We start from the raw sequence: 26,241 nt of genomic DNA, 5'->3' as shown, positions 1-26,241 counted from the left end.
GACTAAACTGTCCTTGAGGTTTTGCCATGGAGCCTGATGCTGTTTTAGACTTAAATTGAATTTACGCTGCTGAAGGCAACTTCGAAATGCAGTAGCATTAAATATTTTCATTATATGTTCTTCTCAGAGAAAAGTCAAAATCAGATCCTTAATCTCCCAAAAGAGTGTGGCTTCCTAGGGAAGTGCTGGATTTTTTTTAATTAAAACTTCTAAAACTTTTTCTATGCTAGCCTTTTTTTTTTTATGCAGCATTATTGTGCGTGTGCCAAAAAATAGACTTTGTTTTGTGTTTCCTAGTGAACGGCGTTCTCTGGTACACTGGAGGAGGTAGTGAATGGGAGAACTTGGGCCTTTCCTCGATTAAATCTCACTTCTAGTAAGCTGTTAACATCCGTAGCAAAGCCCAAACAAAACACTCGGTAACTTAGTTTTCTGGACCCTTTGTGCAAGGATTCATTAACTACTATTTATAGTTACCGTGTTCTGTGCATTATGAAAGTATATCCTAGAAACACAGGCTATCTGTAAGGGATCCTGCAGTGACTCAGTTCCCAATGTCCGAACAGTTCATGCAGCATAAACCCCCCACCTACTGAAGAAATTGTGGCCGTTGGAAAACAGTGCTGATTTTTTCTTTTATTTGTTCAATGGATGTTTCACGCATAGCAGGAACATTCATGAAAGCAGCCTAAAAGCTGTCTTCCAGCTGCTTACCATGATGCTGGTGAGACCTGCTCAAAACATGATAATGTAGTAATGCTAAAATTCTGCTGTACTTCTGTCCTAGGCTGAAGTGTTCAAGGAGAAGCAGATGCAGTGATGGTGAGAGCTGTTTGGGGCTCTTTTATGTGAGTGACCTTAAGCATTCTTTATTTTCCACAGTAAGGTGGGAACACATGACTGAGCAGGAGAAGAAACCTAACAGGTCCTGTAAAATCAGTAGACTTCCACAATTACTTTCATGCTTTCTGTTCTATTCAGGAGCAAAACGGGAGCCTGCCATGATTAAGTCTACCTGTGTTGGCCAAGGTTCAGCAACAGGCTGCTCTGTTTGAATTAAGGTAGGAATCATGAAAGCAGATGGAGTAGAGAGACTAATGACTTGGGATAAAACCTAGGATTTCACTACTGTCTGCTAATGTTTGGTGCCAAAATGGGTGAGGAAGCTCAGAAATGGTTTAGGAAGTCCCTGGTATCCTGCTGTCAGAGTCCCAAAGTAAGCAGCACTTTGACCCTCACTTAATGCTTCCTGGCCAACATAACCACAGTGTTGCATGGCACACATGGGCAAACCCCATTAATTTTAATTTTCCCGCACTAAGATAAACCAAGGGGAGATCATCCTAGCTTATTGCCTCAAAGGAAAAGGCCTTTTTCATGGGGTTGAGGAGAGAGGCTTAATAAAGCAACAAAACACCTGTATAAAGGTAGTGTAATAGTAAAACTGCATTTTCAAACTTAATGCTAGGGAAAATGCAGGCATAACCATGTGTATTATAGTCCAGAAGGAAATTATTGCACCAAAGAAGGCCGCCTAACATGCTTTTGTGTCAACTCCTCCTTTTCCCAGATCCAACTAAAAAGTAGTAGTGTCTATCCTTAATGCTGGAACAGCCAACTTCAGCAGCCAGAGCTTCCTCTGTTGCCATAGGGTTGGTCCAGGGACCTTTTAGGTGCCAGTGTGGGAACGGGATGAAAGCTCTAAGGGTACGAATGTTTTCGGTAGGGCTGAAGCAAGCAGAGCTGACGGGCAGGTGCCCGCTTCCCAGGTCGGGCCCGAGCAAAACTGCCCCTTGGTGGCAGCTGGACCGAATGCTGGTGGAAAAATCCCGCTTCTCTCAAAATCGCGGGGGAGGGAGGGCTCCCCTTCCCCTGAAAACGCCTGAGGAGGGTCCCGCCGGAGGCAGGTGGCGGCCCCATCCCGTCAGGGAGGCGAGGGGCCGGGCCGGGCGGGGCGAGGCGGGGCCGGCAGCGCGGCGCTGTGGCGGCCGCGGCCCGCGGGGCCATGGCGGCGGGGCTGGAGGAGGCCTTCGGGGCGGCGGGGGAGTTCGGCGGCGGGCAGCGGCGCCTCACCGCCTTCCTCGTGCTGCTGCAGGTGGGTGAGCCGCCCGGGGCCTCTCGCTCTTCCCCGCGCTCGGCCCCTGCCCCTGGCCGCCCGGGGCTGCCTCCCCCCGCTCTGCGCCTCAGCCGCGTCCCGAGCGCTGCCTGCGGCTGTGCTGCGTGGAAGGAAGCGCCTTGCCGCCGCGGGAAGCGGCTTTTTCTTAATTAGCCATCGGTGACAGTGGTATTTCACGGTGCTGTCCTTAAACAACGCCCCCGCCCCCGTATGCAAACGTGGATCTGTCGCTCCTAGCCCCTCTGTGAAAGGCGTCCTCCTGCCAGCGCGGTGCTGCAGTGGGGATTAGAGCACTGCTGGGGGGAAGGAAGCGGTGCTGCTAGGTTGTGGGTTTGCGTCTGGAACCCGTTTCTCCGAGTACACTCAAGGTAAGCGCCTGATAAAACAGCTCTGGAGCCCTCAGTGCAAGCCTGCCACCCCAAGATGCTCCCTCTACATGCAGAACTGTCCCGCTGATGGTAACGTGCCAAAAAATGATCACCGAGACCTAAGGGTGTCGGTTTAAGTTAAAAGAAAAAAATCACACAAGTTGGAAGACGTTCACAAGATGAAAGCCATAGGATGCGTCAATGTGCTTACAAGGATTTCCCTATGAGAATCTTTTCTAATTCCTGAACTTATAGTTTTCCCAGTGATCAGGTAAGGGTTTCAGTCGCTGCAATGGAAAGAACTACCAAAAGTCCAAAAACAAATGCGCAAAATCTCCCTTACATTTCTAGTACTCATTGACTTGTCACTGCAGGTTGTGTTATTTGAGTAAAGTAAGTAAAAAGATTTTTTTTTTTTTTTAAAAAGAACCTTGGCCTTAGGTTTAAATCTTAGCTTTGAAACTATGCTGAAGTTCTTAATGCCTTCCTTTCTTATCCCTGGCTAAAAAGCAGCAAGAAAAAGATAGAGCAACTCTGGAACAGGTGAAGCAAGATGAAGCAGTCACTGAAGGTGCATTGGTAACTTTGGTGTGGTACCTGTTGCTTCCAGCTGCCCTGATGATCATATAAGGTTTTAAATACAGTAGACTGATAACACTTGGTTTGCACTGCTGAATGAAGGGAAGTTGTGCATTGTTAATTTAATGAAAAGCTTACAGTATGTCAACAGAAAGGGTGGCTTCTCTTTGGGATTGTTCAGGGTAAGTGATGTGTATCTTGTTTTAAGGTATACGTGGCTTGTCAGTCAATGCTTATCGTGCTGGTGGGAGCCATGCCTGAGTATCGTATAGACCAGGAAGGAATTCCAGCGAGCAAAGCTGAGCTTGCCAAGCATATCCATTTCATGAGCAACTTCACATCTATCGTAACCGAGGCAAGTACTTCCATCGCGCCTGTTTATTCTTTCCTTGGGATTTAGGCCACCAGTGCTTGAAAAAGTTGAGCAGGGCTTAGCGTAATGTTTTTCTTGTGCTATTAAAAAATTTCTGGAACCTACCCATCTGGATCTTCTAATTTATTCTTATTTTTTTTTCAACTGAAAGTATATTATTAAATTATTAGTTGAGTTTTTGTAGTGTAAAACCAATACGCTTAGTAGATTCATTAAACTTTATTTCCTTTGTTTTCAATTTTCTTCATCTTCACATGTTTTTGAAAGTCATTGCTAGTGAGAATAATCATTTAACTACTGTTTATAACTCCGGAATTTAGCATGAGCTCCTCCTAATGTTTTTTTTCCACCAAGAAAAGCTTCAATTTGTCATGTCTGTGCAATCTGTGATATGTATTGAAGCTTTCATCTGGAGTTGTTGAATTAGTTTATCAGAGAAGATGCATCTTAAAGATTAAAACGAGCATGAAAGGGCAGTATATGCACCACATGTCTGGGTATTCTCATGGATGGTGAGAGTGGGAACTGGAACAGATTGAAGTTTGCTGAGTGGGACAGAAGCTTGACCCTTCATCCTCATGCTTTGTGAATTCCACGCAGAAGGCTGCGTTTGCTTTTTGCTAGTCCCTGGGCTATAATCAGTCAGGAAAGTGCGAGTGACCTAAGCATCGCTGCCAGTGCCAGAAAAAAGATCGTGTGGGTGGCTTGGCTTCTAGCGTAAACTGTCAGAATTATGCTGGCTGGGCTCTTGGAGCGGCTGTCAGTAACTTGCTAAGGCAGGATAGCTCTTGGCGTGGCTGGTGCCCATTTTTTGCTTCCTTCCCATTATCACAAATGTGACTCTGTAGTGTTTATCTTGGAAAAATGTAATGACTAAGAAATAAGAAGGAATGTTACAATATTGGGTCATATCCTCTGTCAGAAACAGATTTTTTTGATTAGCGTGATTTCCAAAATTACCCTTCAATTTGAGACTGTCAGCAGGATGCACGATATGGAGTAATGCTTAATTTGCAGTCAGAAAAAAAAAAGTAAATTTAATCTAATACTGTATTTTAAACGTAGGAGACAGTGTGCCTATTTCCAAAAAATGTAGTGATTTTGAAGACTTACTAAAAGCAAACAAACAAACAAAGTTGTTCCCATTCATTTTAGTAACTAAGTTTTTTTATTACATTGTTAATAAATGTGTATATATATTTTCATGTCTTAGGTGCTGGCAAACATTTTGCTGGATGTTAACAGTCTAGGAAGTAAATCAAACTGCTGTATGGATTTTAAAGAGCTAGAGGATGTCTGTTATGGTGATAGCAAAGTTGGCAATGTTATTGTTGGCAAGCTGCAGTTAATTTTGACAAATATTTAACCAGTTCCTTTTATGCCAATAAAGTAGATGGATGCATTCTTTTAAAAGATACATTCTTCACAGATTATATCAGACTTGGTAAACTATGTGCATCTCCCAGTCACATACTAAGCAGCAAAAGTAACAGTTTGCAAATCAATCTTTTCTCTTGTCATCTTCTGAGAGGAAGCTGCTTTTATAAAATTTATTTCCTATATTTTGCTGACGTTATGGAGTTGAAATCATAAATACTGTCAGTTCTGTTCTGGCTTGGCAGCAGCACTGTTCTGCTCTGAAACTCAACAAAACTTCGGAGGAACTCTTAAGATCTGGTTCAAGAAATAATCATTATAATCAGTTTTGGTGTAACTAAGATTTTGTAAATAACAGTTCAGGGTTTGTTTTTGAAAGTACAGTTGTTTGATTGCCATCAGTACAGTCCCCCTGCTGTATTTAACAAGTGATACTTAGGAAGGTGAGTTAAGGAAAATGTTTTATATGGGTGTAGAAATCATCCTTCAATTTTGAGAAGTTGAATTTTACAACCATACCTAGGACCTGAAAGGCTGTTTTCTGTCTCATATCCGTCTGAAACACTGCAGATGAGAACTGGGAGTTTGAAATTTGTATGCTGTGGCGTGCTAGCACAGAGGAGGAGGACTCAAGCCAGCAGTGCTCTGTGTCTTGGAGAGGACGCGCTGTGATATTTTTATCCCAGATGAAATTTCCTGAGGATTTGTGCCCAGGAATATTTTATTGCTTAAACCTCCTCAGAAAGTTAAGAAAACGTAAGTTTTGTGAGTTACATCTTTATCTGCCACAATAGGGTGGAATCTAATACTATACCAAGAAGGTACAGTAGTAGGAAAGTAGCTGCAAGTGCTGCTGCACAGGAGTTTTACCATCCCAGAGTATCCAAAAATACTCCAAAACTCTGAAATGTTGAAACTGGGTACATTCGACTAAAGTGAATGCTGTTAAATCTTGCCCTACTCCTGCAGGCTGCTGTCTTGCAGGCTGCTGGACGGGCAGGGCACAGGTTACCAGAGTGGTGGGACAGATAGAGACACATCTTTTCTCTACGCTGCTGCTATGAGAGTCAGGATTGATGAATGAAAGCACAGGTTTCTTCAGATTGCTATAATTACAAGTTTCTGAAAATTCCTAATACTCTGTGGGGATCTGTATTAATTCAAAGTTGAGGTTGTGGTATGCTGTGTAGGATTCTGGTCATATGCCTCTTCCCTGATCCCTGTCCCCCCTTTTAATCCTTTAATTTCTTAAAAACCAACCAAGTAAACAAAAAAAACAAACAACAACTAAGTGGTATTAGGATCCTTCCTCGTTTAATGAAAGGAAATGCTGCAGATATCATTCGGCAGATATCATATAAAAAGTCAGCACAACACTGTCTTGGCTTGAATACTCATCCCCTTTCCCGGTAAGTTTCCTTGCGCATTACATATAATTATTAAATATTTCTTTCTGTAAGGTTTTGCATTGAATTAGTTAAATTCTGTTCCTGGAACATGACTTGGGATATTCTGATCGCACTTCCTTCCCAGCTTCATGATGGGAGCAATATTTGTAAATCCCAGCAGCACATTTCTGTTGCTGCTGATTCTCCTTGTGTGTAGCAGGGGGGCTGCACAAGCTAGCTGCGTGCCTTGCCCCCACCAGGGCATATTTTGCTTCCTACTATTTCCCACCACTGTCAGTTCATGCTGTTCTTTTCTGTAGAACAGATTACTTTTGCTTATGCAACCTCAGTTTAGCTTTTGCATGAGGTAGAAAGTACATTTTATAAAGAAACCTGTCATTTGTTTCTAACTCTTCTTTGTTTGGTCATAAATAGTGCACACAATAAACTACTGAGAGGTATCCATGAGCAGTTAATAAGTATTTCTTAAAGTTCTTATAAAACAAGTCGTCTTTAGGACATCTTTCCATAATCCTTTCCTGCTTCTCTTTAACACGTGTACAGTACAGGGCAACAGCATCAGGAATTATGGCTGCACAGCAGTAGCCGTCTCAGTACTAAAAGTACGAGCATGCTTCATTCTTGTTAATGAATAATTTTTATTACTTGTTCATTGAAATAACTAAGCTTACGTAGAAATGTCTGAGCAGTTTAAAAATTGAAAAATTCCTAATTTGAACTTGTTACTTTGTCAAACGGGAATGGAGGTGAAAGTAATTACTTTTCCAAGAAATATCATAATAATCTAAGCTTTTGACTTGGTAAATTTAGAGGGAGATGTCTGTTAGGGAGGAAAAAATACTGATGCTGGCCTGTACAGTAAACCTGGAACAAAAATGGAATTGGATGTAAAGAAAGCGATGGGAAATGGCACCAGAAGAATTTTGGTAGTTGTCCTTGTTTTGGAGAAAGCCAACAACTTGCTGTTAATACTTATGACAATAAGAAAATTATTTTATTACAATTATTATTATTGTTTCTGATAGTGGTATCTAATTGAAGAAGAAGCCTACAAAGTGAGCCTTGCATCATCCCTATTTTTTGCTGGATTGCTTATTGGAAACATCACGTTTGGCCCTTTGTCAGATAGACTGGGCAGGAAACCAGTGTATATTTCAGGTAAGACAGTTGAAAGTGTTCTCATGTTCTGCATGGATAACAACATTGCTGGTTTTGCCCTGCCTGTGGGTCACCCTGCCATGGCACTGATATGGAGTCCGTGGTCTGGTTAAGTATTTCATCTGGAGTAGAGCAGCACTAAAATTGGTTGATATGAGTATGCTCAGCAGCACAGTGGGCTCTGGAATATCAGTGACAGATGAAAAATAACCAATTTTCACAATGACTTTGCTATTTGAGTGCAGTGCTGCATGCATTGCCTTGCCGTTTTGCACCCCAATAAAAAATAATCACTTTTTTGGGGAGAATCTGAATTTCTTTAGAGTGGGTAACTTAGGTCCTGCTATTTTGTTTTCCAGCTGCACTTGCAACAGCTGGAAAGGGGTCATTTTTAAATTTCAACATTGTCTCAAGGAAACAACATCTTTGTTATTGTAGACCTAAAGTGTAAGACTTGGAAATGATCGTAGTTTTCCCATAGTATGATTTCAGAAAGCCAGATGTGACAGATGAGTACTGTAGACTCATTGCAGTTACTGTGCTCCATGCCTGTCTTCTGAGATCAGGCTGCATAGCATAAGTACTAATGTTATTTTATTCTCTCTGCAGGTCTATTTTTTGATGTCCTTTTTGGGTATGTTACAGCATTAGCTCCAAATTATGGCGTATTTGCAGTTTCACGTTTCTTTGTTGGAATTGTGAATGGTGGAATGGCTCTTGTGTCTTTTGTCCTAACACAGGAATATGTAGGAAAATCATTTTGGTCATTTACAGGTGGGATTTGGGAATGTTTAATCATTATTACTGTGCCAAGTGTTGTTCTGACTATCAATACCTTACTTGCTACAAATTAAAAAATTTAAATGTTGAGTTAGTTAGGATGTCAAATGAGCATGGTGCTGATTCATCGAAGATCTAATTTTTGTGCTTAAATAAGAAATATAGGATTGGGTTTGTTTGATAAGTAGCAAAAACAGGGTTTTTAAGTGGTGTCCTGGTCTGTCCTAACTGAAACCAGGACAAGTGGGTACACTAATTCCAAAAATTTCCCATATTTGTGCATTTCATTGCACTGAAGAAAAAAAAAAAGGGGGGGGGGGGGCAGATCCTGCCAGTTCTGAATGGTGCTGTGTACAGTATCTTGGGAAAATATTCTTCAAAGTGTTCTTTGGAATTTCTCTGCACCAGACAATGATTGTTTTTTACCTCTATTGGATGTGCTGACCCTCCAGTATTTTTATATGTCCTTTTTCTATGCCACTGCCAAGACTTAAAGTAAATTTAACACCTGCGTGTTGTGCTGTTGTAAACCTGAAGTAGCTCAGACTGAAAAACCTTTTCAGCTAGCGCAGCATGGGGAAAAACTCGGTCCAAGTGCTGACTCGCTGTGACCGTGAGCGTATTCCTCTCTGTTTTCCAGTTACCTCATTCTGCTATTTTCTCATTTCTCCTCTGGACTCTTGGGGATGTAGGAGGCAGTTGTGGTTTGTCGATAGCTTTCCGTTGTTTCAGTTGTGTTTTTTCAAGTACTGAGTTTTCTTCTCCCGCATTCACTTTTTTGACTCACGTCATCTCTCTCCCGCCCCTTCTTCCCCCTTGCCCTTGTCTCTATCTCGGCTCTTCCCAGCCTCTCTCCCTGCAGGGCCAGCCTCCTGAAGGACCAACGAGACAGCCTGCTTCCTGCCGCTTGTCACTTTAGGTGCTTTATTCTAGTTCGGCTCAGCTCTTGGCAAAGAGGTGCTGCACAACTGATCAGGGGCTGAAGGAGAGGAAGCTGCTGAATGCTGCTCAGCAGTGTTAAAGAAGCTCTCCTAGGTGCTGCCTGTGAACTAGGCTGTGTGTGCGATAGCTGAGAGCTTCGGGGTTAGTACGAGACCTCCTGTGTTAGCCTGCAGAAGGTTTGCTGGTAGGCTTTTGGAATGGAAGTTGACCCTGTGTTTTCAAAGTTTTTATTTACACTTGTTCATCAGAAGCTTGCCGTAGCATACCTCTGGTTTTCAGCTGTTCATATACTGACCCCACTCCTTGTGTTTTCGTAGCTTTCTTGCAATTTCTGTTCCAGCCTGCCACCTCTATTCAAGATACCTTAAAGACCTAAATAAATCACTTGCAATGCTTCCCCTTCCTGTCTTTGGGTTTTCTCTTCGGTCTGTAGGTTTCTGTTCAGTTCTTGATCTGTTCTATGCACCACCCTTTATTTTTGAAAGGAAGCCAGCCCTGCTCGCCTTCCCCCACTCACCCAGTTACACAAAGGCATTCATCATTAGGATTGCACAATACACTTAAGCCAGCTGGTTCACAGAGTGCCATAAAGATACTGTAAGGATTTTAGTGCTATTTTATTTAGATCTATCAAGGGATCTATAGTGATTTAAGGTTTCTACTTAAGTTTGGTTTTGTTTTTTGTGTGTCTGTAGTCACTTTTTTGGTCTTGTATTTGCAGGTTCGTTAACTAATTTGACGTTTGCAGTTGGCATTGCTGTTTATGCTTTACTGGGTTACTGTGTAAGAGAGTGGCGTCACCTGGCATTGGTATCAAATACTCCAGGAGTCATCTTCCTTCTTCTTTCGTTGTAAGTAGTTCATGTGCATCGTAATGATAAAAAATATGCATTGATTTAACGATTATTTTTCTTACAATAGTTCAGAAGAGTGGTATAAACAAGGATGATATTTTTCTGTATGTTTTTATGAACCAAGCAGAAGAAAATCATGTAGTGAAGGAGGAAGCATTTTTAAACAAAGCAGAAGGTCAGGACTACCCGGAAGAAAAGCTTGAATTTCTGTTTGCTGTTACAGTTGTGGCAGCCAGCATTGCAAAGAGCAGCTGTATGCCAGCTGTCTAATAAAGCTTGATTACAAATCTGCTTGGGGAAGGAAAGGCCTGCCAGAGGCCGTGAGCTGGAGCATCAGCCAGGAACACAGCCTCCTGCCAAAGATGGGTTTCGGTGCTTGAGAAGTTTTGGAATTGCTCCTAGAGGAGGGGTTTTAGAATTAATTTTTAAGACAGGCATGTGTGCAAAGGGAAATAAGTGAGAGCACTTGGAATTGTGTTTCTAGTGTGAGATGTTGTGTATCTGCATGTTTTTGAGGTGCCTTGTGTCTGTTTCTGTCACTATTGCATTTGTGTTCTCCTATTTAGAAATCCTCCATAGACACTGTTGTAAAAAAGGTTATGAAATATAGCAGTATTTAAAAAACTGAAAGTGCTAGCACTGTGTTGTTAGAAAATATGCTTTTAAAATACCAAATGATATCCTATGTATACTTCTGATAGTTAGAGCTTCAGAAAAAATAAAAGCATTATTAGTGTAGTAGGTTCTCTAAACCTTGTCTCAACATGACTGAGTGCTTTGACAAGCATTTCCAACAATCTTTCTATAAAGTTAACCATATATTATTATCAGAGTATGTGGAATTTATTAGGCAGAGCAGTGTAAATAAAATGTATTTTTCTGAATTTTTCATTGGTACCATTTCTTTTGTTTTGATTATTGATTTGCAAAACAGGGAACTTGATTTTAGTGCTTTGCTCATAGGAACAAACTTGTCATCATTGATTTTCTTTCCTGTTAGTATGCTGCCAGAATCCCCACGATGGCTGTATTCCCAAGGGAAAACTGCAGAAGCTGAAGATGTGATGCAATATATTGCCCTTGGTAATGGAAAAGAAAGATTAAATCTAAAATTAAAACCAAGTGCAGGAACTTCACGAAAGGATGAATCGCCACCTGGTATACTAAACTTAGTAAAACACCCAGTCCTTCGGTGGCGAACCATCATTCTTATGTACATCTGGTATGTAATAACAAGACACTGAGATGCTGTGAATGAGTCAGACATGAGGAAACTGTTAAGATTTTCATCATTTTCTCTTAAAAATGCTGTCCTCAAACTAATCATAAATCTGTCGGTTAATGAGGGCAGACAGTAAACATCTAAAATGGTGTGTTGTAAAGCTGATGTTTCATTATTATTGCTGTTGCAGTGTCAGTATGTTATTTAGAATCTGCCGCAAAGCCTGTGAAGAAAAAATCTGGTGAAAACATAATATTTACTTTCAGTGAAATGAGAAGCCAAAGCAGAAATTGAGAGGGATATATATTTGAGCCAGTTTTAGGAAGCACTATGTGGAATAGAGATCTGGAGTAAGAGTTGGAATAAGTGTAGGAAATGAGATGTAAGAACACGTGGTTCAGTGCAGGAAAACTGGGGGCAATATAAGATGCAGATAGCATATTAGGTGCTGTTTTTGCTTTTGCAACCTGGGGAAAAAAATGATGTCAGCACAGAAAGATCAGCTAACTAATCTAGGAAAAAAAAACAACAAAGATCATAGAAAATTCCAGAAGTTACGCTGTGTATGTGTATGAGCCTTTTTTTTTTTTTTCTTTCACATAGTTTACTTAAATAGGAACTATTCTCTTTGTCTTATTTCTCCTTTTGGGCAAAATAAGAGCCTCTTCTTAACGCATTAACTGAAAATAGCTAATCTATAACTTGGCATAATTTGCCTTTTAAATCTTAACCTTTAAAGATTAGATATGCTTGTAATCTAACTTTTATGGTTATTTTTAGGTATGTCTGCAGCTTGGTGTACTATGGGCTAACTTTAAATGCTGGTGAATTAGGAGGAAATCTTTATTTAAATGTGGCTCTTTATGGCCTTGTGGAAGTTCCAGCTTTTCCACTCTGCATGTTCTTTATTGAGAAGCCTTGGTAAGAAAAACTTACTTCCTGGTTTTCTGCATATATTTGTAGACAGCCTAGAAAAACGTTGATGTTTTTCTTGGGAAGATACTTCACTGTTCTTCTAAACCAGTTGATTCTTTATGGATTAAGTCAGCTGCAGGGGGTTCTGGAGTTGATATTGAAATGGGAATTTAATTTTCTACCTTTGCCACTCTTTAGTTTTGTTCGTAGTTTGAATTATTCAAGGCATGGGATTTTCCATGATTCGTGTTATTAAAAATAACAAGTTTGGTCTTCATGAAAAAAATATACGTAGTTCAGTTATTTAAGTATCTATAGCTTGTATATACGTATTACTTATTTTGTTCAGAGTGACTTTGGTGTACTACAAAGTCTACAAACTACAAATGAAAACAGTTTTTAGTGTTGTTCATTTTCACTTAAATTTTTCAAAGAGACCTTTGAAGGGTGAGCTGTTCAGTTACCACGAAGGCATGGATAGTTGACGCCCATGTCTTTTCATACTTTACAGTGTTTGCAGGCCATCCTTTGTTTGGGCACTTTTTTTCTTCCAAAGGTTGGATAGTCAGTGTCAGGGCACAGAGCTACTCGGGGTTTCACCTAACCTTCTGTTTGAGCGTTTTGTAATGGTGTCTTGGTCTCATTGAGATCAGTGGAAAAATGACTTTCTTCATCAAGGTGAGGATATCACATTTACAATTTTTTTCGCAGTAAAAGAAGCTGTAGACTCTGCCAAGCAAAAAATAAATAATAAAAAAAAAACAACAGAACACCAACCTTCACCTGAAACCTACTAAACTTAAGGACATGCATTTAAACCACAAACAGCACAAATATTTTCCTATATGTTAATTTCTTCGTATTTTGAAATTTTTAGTTTACCTGGCAAGCTTTTTTTTTTTTGTGATTCTTGAAATAAGGAATATGTAGTTTTATGCACTTAATGGGAAAAAAAAAAAAAAAGGTGGCAAGCCAGCTGCTCTGTTTTTGTTCAGCTGTAGTGAACAGTTCCTTTAGGTACAGCTGTCTTGTTGCAAAAAATATTTAGAAGATTTTAAAAATAAATATTTAGTCGCTTATAGAGTAACTGCAGTTCTAATTAGGGATAGTGGTTAGAAGTAGCTGTGAGAATTAATGAAATAACGAGCGTAAATAGTTCTTGTACATGCCTGCAAACTAATGCTAAGGATGTATTTATAGGCCTAGGAAGGTAATTATGAAACATTTAAGTGTGGCAGATGGAGTGATGGGTTGGTGTCTTTCTATCCTGTCTACTACTTTTTTATTTTATAGCTCTAGGTAGTAGAAACAACCTGTACTTATTTCTGCGTGTATACTGTTAAATGAAAAAGCTTACAAAGTAGTTCTACTTTGTTGTAACTGCATGTATTCATGTCAACTTGTAAAAATACGGATTAAGGAGCACAAGAAGTACTTTTTAAATTATTATGATGTTGGTGTGTATGCACTGTGATACCTTTTAGTGGCAAAAACGAAGTCTGTGAATTCTTGTTGCTGAAGTAGATGGGTTGTTAAAAAAAAAAAAAATCTAGAAGTAGGAAAGCATTTGTGGGAGGCCTTTGGTACACAGAGCTGGAAAAACAGTGTAGGATTTTAAGCACTTAATGTAGTATGATAGGTGTATAACTTGTGTTACTGTGTATTTCAGCTGATGTTTTGCAGGGGGATTCAAAATATGTCGAAGGACTTTGTTTCTGTCTTTATCTGGGTGCTCTTTTCCTTGTAGGTCTGGAAGACGTAAAACTATGATGTGCTTTCTGATATTTGCAGGATTTGCCTGTATGTTTACCATGTTTTTACCAAAAAACTCTGGTAAGTATGTAGTGCTGCTAAAGTAGATATTAGTTACATTGTTTTGTCAGCTTTTATTTGAATAATGACTGTTTCCTGACTTCTCCCCTCCAAGGCTGGTCAGGTAGCCAGAGTCTTGTCTGTATTGCTTTTTGTAGACATAATTAGCCCTTACTAGGACCTGTTAATTGACTACATTTGTCTGACTCCAAGCTCTTTGCTCTCAGAAGGTCAGAACAACCTATCATGTTCAGTTTCAAATATGACACTGCATGCATTCATCCCTGTTAATCAATTTACCTTAAAATGTTGCTTTTAATAACAAGACTGCAGGGCTATAATTTAGTTAGATCTTGATGGTATGAGGCACCAAGGTTAATTTTACATATGTTCTAGTGGCATGCAGTGTTTTTAGAAATATGAGAGTGAACATGAAAGTGAGACTTTCCTGAATTAAAAGCTTAACTCATCATTTAAAAAGATAACAAAACAAACAAACAAACAACAACAAAAAAAAAAAAAAACACAAAACAAAACCCCCTAAAGCTTAAAAAAAAAAAAAAAAAAAAAAAAAAAACACAAAAAAAAACACAAACAACAACACACTTATTTTGTATTTGGAACTTAGAGATGGAGGTTGCAATTGCAGTATGGAAGCCATGGGGTGGCAGGAAGCTTGCTGTCTTTCTCAGCTTTGTACTCTACTCCTGCAATGTGCAGTTGTGAGGACAGCTTGTGGTAACAGAGTATTGTCAAATATTTCTGATCTCAAAAGGTGTCTTTTTTCTGTCATCATCAGTGACCTTCATGGATGTTTTTTTTTCTTTTCATGTGTCTTTCCTTTTGAGTGCATTTGTTCTGTACTAGTATGTACCTTAACCACTGAAAATGTAGGTCTAAATGACTAACAGAAGTGGCCACTCAGATTCTGTTTTTCATAATATTGCCTCAGTAGAAATGTTTTAACTTCACCATTAACTTCACTGTTAACACCATAGAGCACCAGTGATGTGATTACAAAGTAGGTTTCTTAGGTTGTGTTTATCTGTAACAGATATAAATGCTGTCTGACATCCACTTGAAATTAACTGCAGGAAAGTGTAAGGAAAAAAAAAAAACAGAAAAAATATTTGTAATCCTATTTGCCATGCTTGTGTTAATTGAAATCTTCAGACATTTTGTTGTTCCTTTTATTGAGACCATCTCTTCCCTGCTCATGTTTCTCATTATATATTAAAAAAAAAAAAAAAAAAAAAAAAAAAAAAAAAAAAAAAAAAAAACACGAAAGAAAAGCACTAGTGACTAATCAGGATAGGGTAGTAATTGATAAAGAACTGCTAAATTCCAGGAAATTGTCTTTTTTTTTTTTTTTTAGTTGAGTTGACTTTAATCCTATTAAAAGTTTCCTTTGTGGTAAGAGTAATCCTGGTTCTTGGCCCAGAATGATCTGTATCTCTCAACCAGAAAGAAATTCAGCTCTGAGCATGATGAAGATGAGTCACTTCCGTGGATGCAGTGAGGGTTCAGTGATACAAATATCACATTGGGAGCTGCTGAGGGAGAGTGGCAGTGAAGGGGGAATTGAGCTGGAATGTTATTGTCTTTCAAAAGCTGCTGTAAAGCAGGAAGACTTTTCCATTTTATGTTGCTTTATACTATAGTAGACAAAGCACACTCCTAGCCCAGGGCTAACTCACTTAGAATTTACCTGGCTGTACTGAACACAACCATAACCTTTGGTGACCTCCGTTGATATGCTTTCGACTGAAGAAAGAAAGCTTCCAGTTCTTTAACTCAGTTTTGTCTCAACCTTTGTTGATGTTGGGTACTTTCTTTTGTGCTGAGAACTACCCTTTCCTTGTGGATACTTTTTCTGAAGTAAACTTACAGACTCCTTTAGTCCTAAAGTGCTGTTTAACTGAACTTACTCTGATAAAGATGACATCCCGAGTGAGAATCTACAGTATGGCACTGCAAATGAGACTTAGTGACATCGATGGCATCAAACCCTGTTCTACAAACTCTTAAACATCAGCACTGTTTTGTTACCATTTTTCCTCACTTTGCTGCCCTATATTCTATAGATCAATTAGTGGAAAATTAGTCTATAGAAATAAACTCAAATGCTTGAATTTAGTCAGAACTTGCAACTTTGTCTTTGACCGAAGTTTGGAAAAGTTGCACCAACTGCTGTATTTCAGACAAAATTGCATACACATTGCTACTACTAGATATTCAAGTGAGAGGATATTATACAAAATAGAATAGAAATGTTAAAGAAGCTGCACTGATATGCTTGGCTGGATCTAGCAAATGACCTATAAATAACTGGTCGCTGGAATCCCCATAGGAGAAGAGTGCATTCCCGCTTAGTGGTGTTACATATGTAGAGAAAATAATGGAGTGTTGCGTAAGAGTTGCTAAATATATTTTTGCAGTGAGGAAGATGCAACAAATGTCTGAGCTTACTTACAAAGGATGCTGACGTGCAGTGAATTTACAGCGTGCTTCTAATCCTGCAGTAATTCCCCATGCAGACAGCCTTCAGCCTCCCCTGGGGGAGTGAATGTGGAGAAGAAAGTGCACTTTAAATTCACTCCTGAGCTTCTGGGTGCTAATTTCTCTGTCTAGACAGACTCTTTTTTTCTGTTTTGATAGTAAGACCAGAACTTCCTAAGTGCACTAATGCTATATTTCGAATATGTATATGGATATACAGTGTTTAACTTAAGTCTCCCTGGGAGAGAAGCAGTACGTTTTAAAACACATTTGAGAATTACAGATCTCTTCTTCATTGCTTCATGTTTGGTTGATGAAAGAAAAGGTATGTCCCAGCTTTCTGATGGCAGCCAGCAAGGCTTTGAAGAGCAGCTTCGCAGCATTGCATTTGGCAACTGTATGTAATACTTGAGTTCTCACTGAGCAAAATGAGAGCTTGGGTGAAAAATATTATATCTGTTTTGCATGAATTATGGAAATAACTGCAAAAATGCATCACACAAAAATTAAATCAAGCTTCTGGATTTCAGTTTACATACAAATGAATTTCTGCTGCAGTTGAAATAAAATTTGATTTGATCAGGTGACTAGAATTGAAAATATTCAAGGGAAAGATTGCAAGGAAAAACAATAGAGAAGCAATACGACTTTCACATTACTTAGCATCATTTGATCCAAAGTGAAACGTATGCTGAGCTCACTGCTGGGGAAGAGAATCTGAAATGCACCTAATCAGAGCATTCATCCTTTCTCAAGTTTAAAAATAAAAAAAATAAATTCTCTACTTTTTAAAATAGGTAGTACAAACATGATCATATTCAAAGTCATTGTAACTGAAATCAGGTTTCTCCAGAACTTTAAAAGATCCACTCTGGTTCGGTCAGCTAAAGGTTGTCTACGAGTAAAGGAGGCTGCGTTAGCATTCATTCTTCAGAATTACAGGGCTGCTGCTTCTCAAGTTCCAACAAGATGTCCCCGGGGAGCAGATAAGCTTCTGAGGTGAATCAAGTTGTAATGGTTTTAATTTAATATATTAGTTAAGGAGCTTTTATTGTCTGTTTGTGCTTGTCAAAAGATGCAATTATGTGGTAAGGTTTTTCTGTCTGCGGAGCTGGAGGCCTTTCCTTCTACAGCTATGATAGTTTTTAGAATCCACCCACCCCTTAAAAAATAAATAACTGGTGCTTGTCTTGTCCCTAAATATACGTTTACATACTTGTTCCTCTGCTAGCTTTTATGCTAGTTGGGAAGAAAATAAGTATGGTTATTTGTGTGTGTGGTTTTAAAAAAAAAAGCACATATATGAAACATTGTTTTTGCATGAAAGTCTCTTAAAAAGGACCAGATGCTTTCAACATTGTGTAAAAAGAGTAAGAAAACAGAGTATTTATATATTATTTTTATAAGATATCATTTTATATATGAGTATACTTTTATATCAAATATTTATGTATACATACATATAATCTATATAGTTATATGTATATGCTTAGGATTTATTTTCTTTTTCTTGAAAGGTTTGCTCCTCAGTCCCACTTTGTTAGCTTTGTGTGGAAAAATGATGGTCAGCGCTGCTTTCAACATTGTCTATATTTATACATCTGAACTCTACCCAACAGTATTGAGGTAACTGAACAGAGTTTGTAAGGAAATTCAAAGCCTTTCCATGCGCAGTGATCCTGATTGCTGATGTGATTATTTTTACCTGAAATATCAGTATGAGTTCTTTCTTTAATTGAGACAGTTTGTCTCAGCTTGAAAGGGCTTCTCCTAGTCCTTCTGTGTTTTGCAGCAGTGTGCTTACTGGGGTGGTTTCTGGCAATTGCCGCTAGGGCTAAATCAGAATTTTTTAAAAAATAAAATAAAAAATAAAGCAGCCTTTATGCTCTGCAATGGTAGGTGCCACGTTTCTTATTTATGCTACTGATTCGGGAAGTAAAATTATAGGTTGCAGAACTGAAGATAATGATGTGATGGAAGTGTATGCTAACTTAATTACAAATACAGAATGTGCAGTAAGGACTATTTACAGTACTTCTGTGTACTTAAATTTCCAACATAATTATGTTTGTTTGCCTCTTGAAAAACAAGTGCTTTTATATATCTCTTAATTAGGTATTCATAATGCAACTCATTTGATACTTTCTGCATGGCAATGATTTGCTTTATAACATTTAATTCATGAACAAGTGGGCTAAAACCTTACTTTATTTTTCATGTTCCTAACAAACTCTGTAAGGCTGAGCTCTCTCCTTTTGTCCCGAGATAAACCTGAGACAGGAAAATAAATGCCTCCCAGTCCTGTTATCCTCAGCTGCCATCTCAGCTCCATGTGGTTTTCTGAATGATACTCCAAGTACATGTTCAGAGTTTGAGCCATATTGCACTAGTGGCTCAAAAATAGCACGTTTCAAAAGTTGAGCATTCCTTTCAGAGAGAAGGAAAATGAAATGCTGAGTGGAGTAGGAAGGTGTCCTGGCTGGTAGATGCATCCTCTAGCATCTAAGAAGTATTTCTAAGGATGGTGACACCCATCACTTGATTGCAGGAAACTAGGGCCTTTGTGGGGAGAGGGGCAGGGAGAGTGGGAGACTGCTTGGATTGGCTTTTTATTTCTTTTGAAGTTCACCATTTCCCATATGTTACAGAGGCTAGACTGTGAATGCAGTTTTTGCAATAAAACTTGTGAGGGTGGAGGTGGATTGGCTGTTGCTAGCTACTCAGCTTGTCATCCTTGGCAAAGGTTTAGGTTTAATACGCGTCACAAGCATGCTGACTGAAACTGGATTTGGAGGTTTGCTTACATTCTCTCAATCCAAACTTCTGTGCCCTACTAAGGTCTCTTTCTTGATTTATTTTAAATTATTATCATTTTTACTATTTTTGTTATGTTTTTACTATTATTATTTATTTTTGTTGTTTTTGTTTACCGTCACCTCTGTTTTTCTGGAGTAGAGAATTGAGAATCAAATCTGATTTTAATTTCTCAGCTTTTCTTTGTTTCACTGTGTAATTTATGTTAATGCCTTCTTAAGTTCCTTTGGTGTTCAAGGCCAAGTATTGTACATGTCTAACTCATACCTACCTGGAATTGCAGTAGTGTCTCAGCATCTTTGAAACTAGATGTTAGTGGTAAGGATGTTTGATTTTTTTGTTTGTTTGGTTTGGCTTTGTTAATCTGTGGAATTGCTGCTTCATTTGAGAATCTGCACTAGTATTGTGGTATAAAAGTAACTGCGTATGAAAGATGTGGAATGCTAGTAGAGGAAATGTGAGAGTAAGTTCAGAAAATCACCAGCTTCTTTGAGACAGATTGTGCTTAATAATATGAAAAACTAATACGTTAGACAATATGAAAATTCCCCACATGTGGCACATTATACATTCAAAAATGTGTTTATCTCTCTGGTATTTTAATTAACTACAAATATTAGAGTTAATGCAAGAACAGTGATTGGAAAATGGTTAATTTTAAGATAAAACATCAGCACCATCTGGTGGTCTTTGTAAAGCTTTGTAGTGATCCCGGCATTCCTCCAGCAGGGAGCCTTGCCATGCCATGCGATGAGACGTGTCCCATTTCTGAGGTAGAAAAGAGGAGGTGGAATATTTTTTTTTTTTTTTTTTTCCATTTGGATATTCTATGGAGAAGTTAAATGTCTTCAATAGTACAGCTTCTTACTTAAACCTTCTCATTACTCTAAGCATGAAGACTGTGCTAGACGTATTTTTTTCCTGATATTTGGTACTTGGAGGAATGAGAAATCCATCTCGTGCTAGAAATCAAGTGCTGCAAACTGAAGTGTGTGCATGTTTGGGGCTTTTTTCCTCCCTTCTTAATGTGTCTTTACAATACCTGTTGGGGAACAGAAAGTTAAAAATAGAAAGCATCACTTCTGTTTTTTGAGCAAAAAGGAAGGTTATCTTGCAGTGTTTGGAAACAGAATGAAATCATAGCTCTAGTAATACAGATGTAAATCACAGGTTTTTTTTTGTTTGTTTTTTGAGAAAATGTTTGCAAAGTTATGCTATCCTTGTACATAATGTGTACAATCAGAGTGGGGGCACTGAACTGCCTAGGATATCATCAGAAAGCGTATATGCTTATTTTCACAGCAGGGAAGCTAACATGTTCTTTATTTTTCTGTCAGTGGTTCCCCTTCTGGTCTCTGGCTTCCTCCGCAAGGAGCGTTCAGGTGAACAATCCTTGGTAAGCACAGTGCAATGTGTGAGCAGCAGACAGACTTCTGCACCTGTGCAGGGTTGTTCGCTGTGCAGGCAGTGCTGGCGGAGCAGCGCAGCTAGAGGAGTGCTGCGTGGCAGATGGAACTAGCCAGGCAGCTGCAGCAAGACTAATTGGCTTGAGCAAAGCCCTGGGCTGATGTGATTACCCTGACTGTGGAGCTATTTTGGCAGGCATTAGTTCAGCACTGAGCTCCGTGGTGTGGTGGGAGCGAGGGCAGCAGTCAGGGTTAGCAGGGGAGAAGCGAGGCACCGAGGTGAGAGCGGCGGTGGGTGGGCAGCTGCCAGCAGCTCAGCACCTCCTGGATGCTTCCTACAGCTCTTGAGCAGGAATGCATCTTTCCTTTGCATTGCCATAACATTGTTCCGCATAGCCCAAACTATGCTGGGTTCTGGGGTAATTATGTCCCAAAGTCTTTTAACAACTGTTTTCCATTCACATTGGAATTCAAACAAAATGTTTTGCTTGTATGATCACCTTTTGCCATGCTTCCTCTCAGTAGGAAAAAAGTTGGCCTATCTCTGGGTGTTGACAGACTTAGGGTTTGTGGGAAGGATGCTCCTAAATGGATGGTTTGGATTACTGACTGGAATCTCTCATCTCTTAGGGACTTTGACAGAGGGGAGGAGATAGGGCTTGTCTTTTGGGGTTTGGATCGATGTTGCTTCAAAGTGAGGAAGTGTGGGTTGCTATTTTCCTTTTCCCAGGAGGATGTGATGAGAGAATAGAGAATAGGTTGCTTTTCTATTTATTGTTACACTCAAGTCACTAGCTTTTCATCAGCTCCTTCCATCATCTGTTTCCTGTAACCTGTGCAAAGGGCCATTAGGAAGGGTGGTGGATGTGGGTGGTTTTGGTGCTCTGGTGACCCATGTCACCTCTCTGCTTGTCGTCTTTTATCTTGGCACTGTCTTCCTGTGTTCAGAGAAGGAAAAGGAAATGGGCTGAGGGAGAGAAGATCAGCTCAGTCGTGTGAGAGGAAGAAACTGGGAGATGTGGGAAGGAGAACAGCTGCTGTGAGCTGGTTCTCGCTGTCCAGTGCATGAGCGCTGCCAGTGTCAGTCTCTGAAGTAAGAAGATTTTTAGGGGTGATACAAACATGGAAGATTTTTGCATTTGATCAGCAAATGAAAGGCTTTGGGGCTTTTTGTCCGTTTCTTAAGGAGGGCCCTGCCATTCTAAGCCATGCTTTATTATCATTTAGTCTAGATGAGATTAGTTCAAACCTGCCTGAAAATGGAAGGTTGTGCAGAATTCAGCAGTTTATAGTGACACATCCGGCCAAACGTTTTCAGGCTTCAAGGTAGCATATACTTCTTCTCTGTTTGGAGGTGAGCACTGACTTTTCATCTGTTTAACCTGAGGCAACAGAAGAGATAGGAGATGCCACTTGGGTTGTTCTGTCTGAAGGTCCTGCCAAATTGTGAAATCGTTCCCCATCCAGCACAGGGATGTCCAATTATTTTACCCTGTATGGTAGGCTGGAAAACTGAGCTCTGTTCAAGCTGTTGTGAAGGAGTGCTTTTTGTTAGGGTTTTGAAAGGGTGTGACGGACCTTTTAGCAATAGTAGAAGATCTTGAAATAACTGCTGGATGGCTTTAAAAACTTCCTTTTTTTAAAATTTTAATACAGTCAATAACAAACTAAACAAAACACAGGTCATTTCTGACAGTGCTACCACATGTTGCAGTTCTGTATTCTGAAGCTACGTATCTTTCATCCTTTGTTTGAAACAGAAATGCTGGCTTGGGTGTCTGTTCCATGTCTTGCAGATTTGGAGGCATTCTGGCTCCATTTGTGCCATCTATGGTAAGACTGATTTTAATTTTTACGTAACAAATGTGTTAGGTTCTCTCAAAAGCATGTTGCTCATTTTGGTACCACATACGTCTATGTTGCATGAAAAAATATTTTCAAGAAAAAAATAAATCAGCTTTTAGAAATAATGAACAAGATGTTTGAAAATACCTAGTGTATTACCCTTTTTGGAAAGAATCTAGTTATTCTGTGTTGTCTTAATATTTCATCTATTAGTGAAGTGATTATCATGCAATGCTTTCTGTACTGCTAAGGCCCACTCTGTAGCTGAGTGCTTTTAGCGTGTAAACAATTAAAGTTCCCATGAAGCTATTTCTGAGAAATGACATTTATTGGGTTTCTTTGTTCTATTAGTACATGGATAATTGCACACATGGAAGAGTTTTAGCTTTTCAGTGTTGACTGCAGTTCACATGGATCATGTATTTTAAGAGCAGGAAATTGTGATGTTTTTCTGTTATGGATTTTTAATTTCAGAAATCTCTCAGCCCTTCTGTACCGTTGGTGGTGTTCGGAATCAGTGGGCTGTCAGCAGGATTCCTCACTCTCCTTCTGCCAGAAACACTGAATAAGCCAATTGCAGAGAGCATTGAAGATCTTCAGAGTCCCAAATACAGAGTGCTTATAAATGAAAAGGCAGAGTATTTTTTTCTGTTGTATTCCATTTTTCTCCCTTTATCTTACGTAAACCATGATTTAGCACATATTGCTTAGGTTGTGCCTGAATGGACTTGCACGTGAACATTTAAAAGCCATCTATCTCTCACATTAAGTGGAGATGAAATTTATTCTTTTTGCTTGGGTTTTAAAGATGAGAAGGCTAGACACCTTCACACACACATACGTATATATATATATATATATATATATATATATATATATATATATATATATTAAATTTTATGTAAATCAATACTATTCTGTTTGCTTAAAGAAAATCAATTTTAAGGCAATCTAAGATAATCAGGGACATCACATTCAATAACATGTCTGTACTCATAGTAAAACAACTAGATGTATTTTAAATTACTGGATTGTGCCTTTTTCTCTGTCATGATTTGTAATGGAATATAATCTAGAATTAATGTGTATTTGAGGAAATGTTTAATCCATTATTAGTCCTCTTGGTTAGAGCCATTTCAAGCATTTTCCCTTTGTAGATAGGCATTAAATAATCTTTTGAAATGGGAAATTGAAGTTTTGTTTGTTTCAACAGGCAACAACCACAGAATAGAAAATGGGAGGTATATCTACTAAGTTGGGGAACAGCTTCATAGAGGAATTATTTTTTTTAAAAGAATAAAAAATTAAAAGAATTTCCTGTAACAAAGAAATCATCAACTTAGAACAAAGGAGGCTTAGTAGAGATAAAAAAGAACATGTGTTTTCCTTGTGGTTTTTCTTTGTGGCAGTTTGTTAATTATCTTGTTGTTACTATATTCAATCAGTTCAGTCATATTACCCACAGTTTATGCTTACTGTATCTTAATCCACGTCAATACTGCATACAGCTGAAATGGGGGAAAAACTCATTTCTGTGCTTTTTGAATGTCATTTCACTACTTATTTTTTTTAATAATGGATTCTGTTTTTCACATTTCATAGCCTATAAAATTGGACAAGAAAAATAAGACATAATCGTTTTTTCAGTAATTATTTTTCCTGTCTGACAGGCAAACCAGCTGGAAGAAAGCACTTCAGTTTCAGAAGGTCTCCCTGTGCTGAAAAAATGAAGCCTCCACTGAGAAGGTGCTGTAACAGCTGAAGGACAGAGTCTTGCTGTATATATCGGAGTGGAAAAGTTGGAGGACTCGTGTATAATGCTGTTAATAGCATGCTGAACAGTTTTATGTGAAGGCAAGGTGAGAAGATGGAAAAAGTTGATCAAAGCTTGTGAGGAAAGAAGTGACAAATCAGTGCTTTAATGTAATGACTTAACAAAACCATACTTTGGATGTTTGGACTTCTCTATGGCTTCATAAATGAATAATTCAATTAATTTATGTTACAAAATATAAATGATAGCTTCAGATAATAAAATGTTGCAACTGAAGTGATGTGTACGATGTAAAATTTAGATGGCCTTACATATTCACACAAGCTGTAACGGTCAAAAGTAACAGCAATCTTGTGTATGCTAATCTTCTCTACCGGGTTTTTGCCTGTAAATCACAGTATACCTCATTGTGAAGAGACCAAAGATTTTCATGTAGTTGGTCTTTGTATGCCTAACATCGGAAGCCTGAATAGGAGATCTGAAAGGAGAATAAATGGGTTTCATTGTAGGAAGAAATATTTTTTGATACAGTTGAACATGAAAAGGCATGTAAAGTTAAAAGAACGCTATATTGGGAAAAATGATGTCAAGCCTTTAAGATGGGGAGAAGGTGCACTTAAAGGACGGGATGAGTAACCTTTTAGTCAAAAGGTTATTAGCTCTAGCTGTACATGTGGAACTGGAAATTAATGAATGTGTCATATATTGTATAATATATGTAATAATATATAATCCCAAATTATATAAATTTCCTATGTGACATTCTTTCAAGGGGGAGGATAGTTTGCTTGTCATTCAATATATTTATGTTGGAATAGGTATATCATAAAGGTTACAGTTACGACAGCCAATGCAATTTTGTTATTTAAAAAAAAAAGTTTACTGTTGATATTACAGAGTGCTGCTGTCACAAGGACGTTTACCAAGGCATTTTGAAGAATACTTTTATCATTTTGGTTTTGGTCTATTATTTAATGAATCTGTAAGGAAAACGTTACTAAAAAGCTTGTGTGTTTTGAGCAAGTTTCACAGTTAAATAATAGTTCTGCAAATAAGTGCACCCATGCAAGTATGGGTGCATTTTACGCATGTATAAATATAAATGTACATGCGGATTGCTCTGCCTGGATGCCTCGCTGTACTGCGTGTAGGTTATCTGTGTGTGCTTTACAAACAGCCAGATTAGGTCCCCACGAGGTGAAAATCAACTGGCAATCAGAACACCTAGATAATGTTGACATAAGGGTGGATTGCGTGTGCATTTATTTATTTTCTGGGGCTGCAGCTTGATGGCAAACAGCCTGTAGAATATGCTGCAAACTTTTATCATTTATTTACTCATCATTTTTGTAATGTTTCACTCTGAGGAACTGAGTTGATTTTTTTCTTGAATAAAATTAATGCTTTCTGTTGCATTAACATTTATAATTATAGTGACAAATTATACCTCTTCTAAAGATAATTGGGTCAGCAGGGATATGGTAAAAAACATCATCTTTGGTTACTGTTCAATTATTTTATTATAACTAACAAAATTTAATATGGAATAGAACAATATACAGTTGTATTCCCAAAGCAGAGAGAAGACTCTGGAGCAGAAGGATTGTGAAGGATTATGTGGTGAGAATCTGTTTCTTCCACATTAAATAAATCAGCCCATACCAGAGCTTTTTTCCTCTGCTGTTTATTCCTGCGGGAGAGGGGGGAGTGAATGGGGTGGGAATAATGGGAAACAAAAACCAGGAAACAAAGATCATTTGCATTTTGAAGTACTTATTTTCTGCTTCATTTCACCTGGAATTAATGATTTCTTTACTTAGTGTGACTTCTGTGAATTTGGTGGATTGACGACCTACCTGAAGTTCTTTTTGTGTGTGTAGGCTGTTTGGATGGTTTGGTACTTCATCTCCAGCATCCAAAAGAGGATATGAAGGGGAACATCAACTCCCATTTTTGCATCTTATCTTTTGAGTTTAACATGTGGTTTGCATTTTTAAC

At 38.7% G+C, this 26,241-nt stretch overlaps 1 protein-coding gene across 4 annotated transcripts; it reads left to right on the top strand.

The window, feature by feature from the left end:
* The first annotated feature begins 21 nt into the window (after positions 1 to 21).
* On the top strand, positions 22 to 25,909 carry LOC137859731 (solute carrier family 22 member 15-like). Of its 4 annotated transcripts, XM_068689131.1 has the most exons (13): positions 22 to 881; positions 982 to 1,061; positions 3,272 to 3,418; positions 7,248 to 7,380; positions 7,990 to 8,154; positions 9,824 to 9,953; positions 10,957 to 11,178; positions 11,959 to 12,099; positions 13,841 to 13,926; positions 17,922 to 18,030; positions 22,385 to 22,457; positions 22,944 to 23,102; positions 24,140 to 25,909. In XM_068689131.1, exons 3-13 carry the CDS (start codon positions 3,293 to 3,295, stop codon positions 24,197 to 24,199), a joined length of 1,404 nt encoding a protein of 467 aa, XP_068545232.1. In that variant the 5' UTR covers positions 22 to 881; positions 982 to 1,061; positions 3,272 to 3,292; the 3' UTR covers positions 24,200 to 25,909. The 4 variants fall into 4 exon arrangements, with proteins under 4 accessions (XP_068545232.1, XP_068545233.1, XP_068545229.1 ...); XM_068689128.1 differs by lacking the exons at positions 22 to 881; positions 982 to 1,061 and adding an exon at positions 1,073 to 2,095; XM_068689129.1 differs by lacking the exons at positions 22 to 881; positions 982 to 1,061 and adding an exon at positions 1,073 to 2,484.
* Positions 25,910 to 26,241: the final 332 nt, after the last annotated feature.

This window comes from Anas acuta, chromosome 7, assembly GCF_963932015.1.
Source record: "Anas acuta chromosome 7, bAnaAcu1.1, whole genome shotgun sequence".
Lineage (NCBI taxonomy): Eukaryota > Metazoa > Chordata > Aves > Anseriformes > Anatidae > Anas > Anas acuta.
Note: the sequence above shows the minus strand (reverse complement) of the source record. Positions and strands in the feature narration are given on the sequence as shown.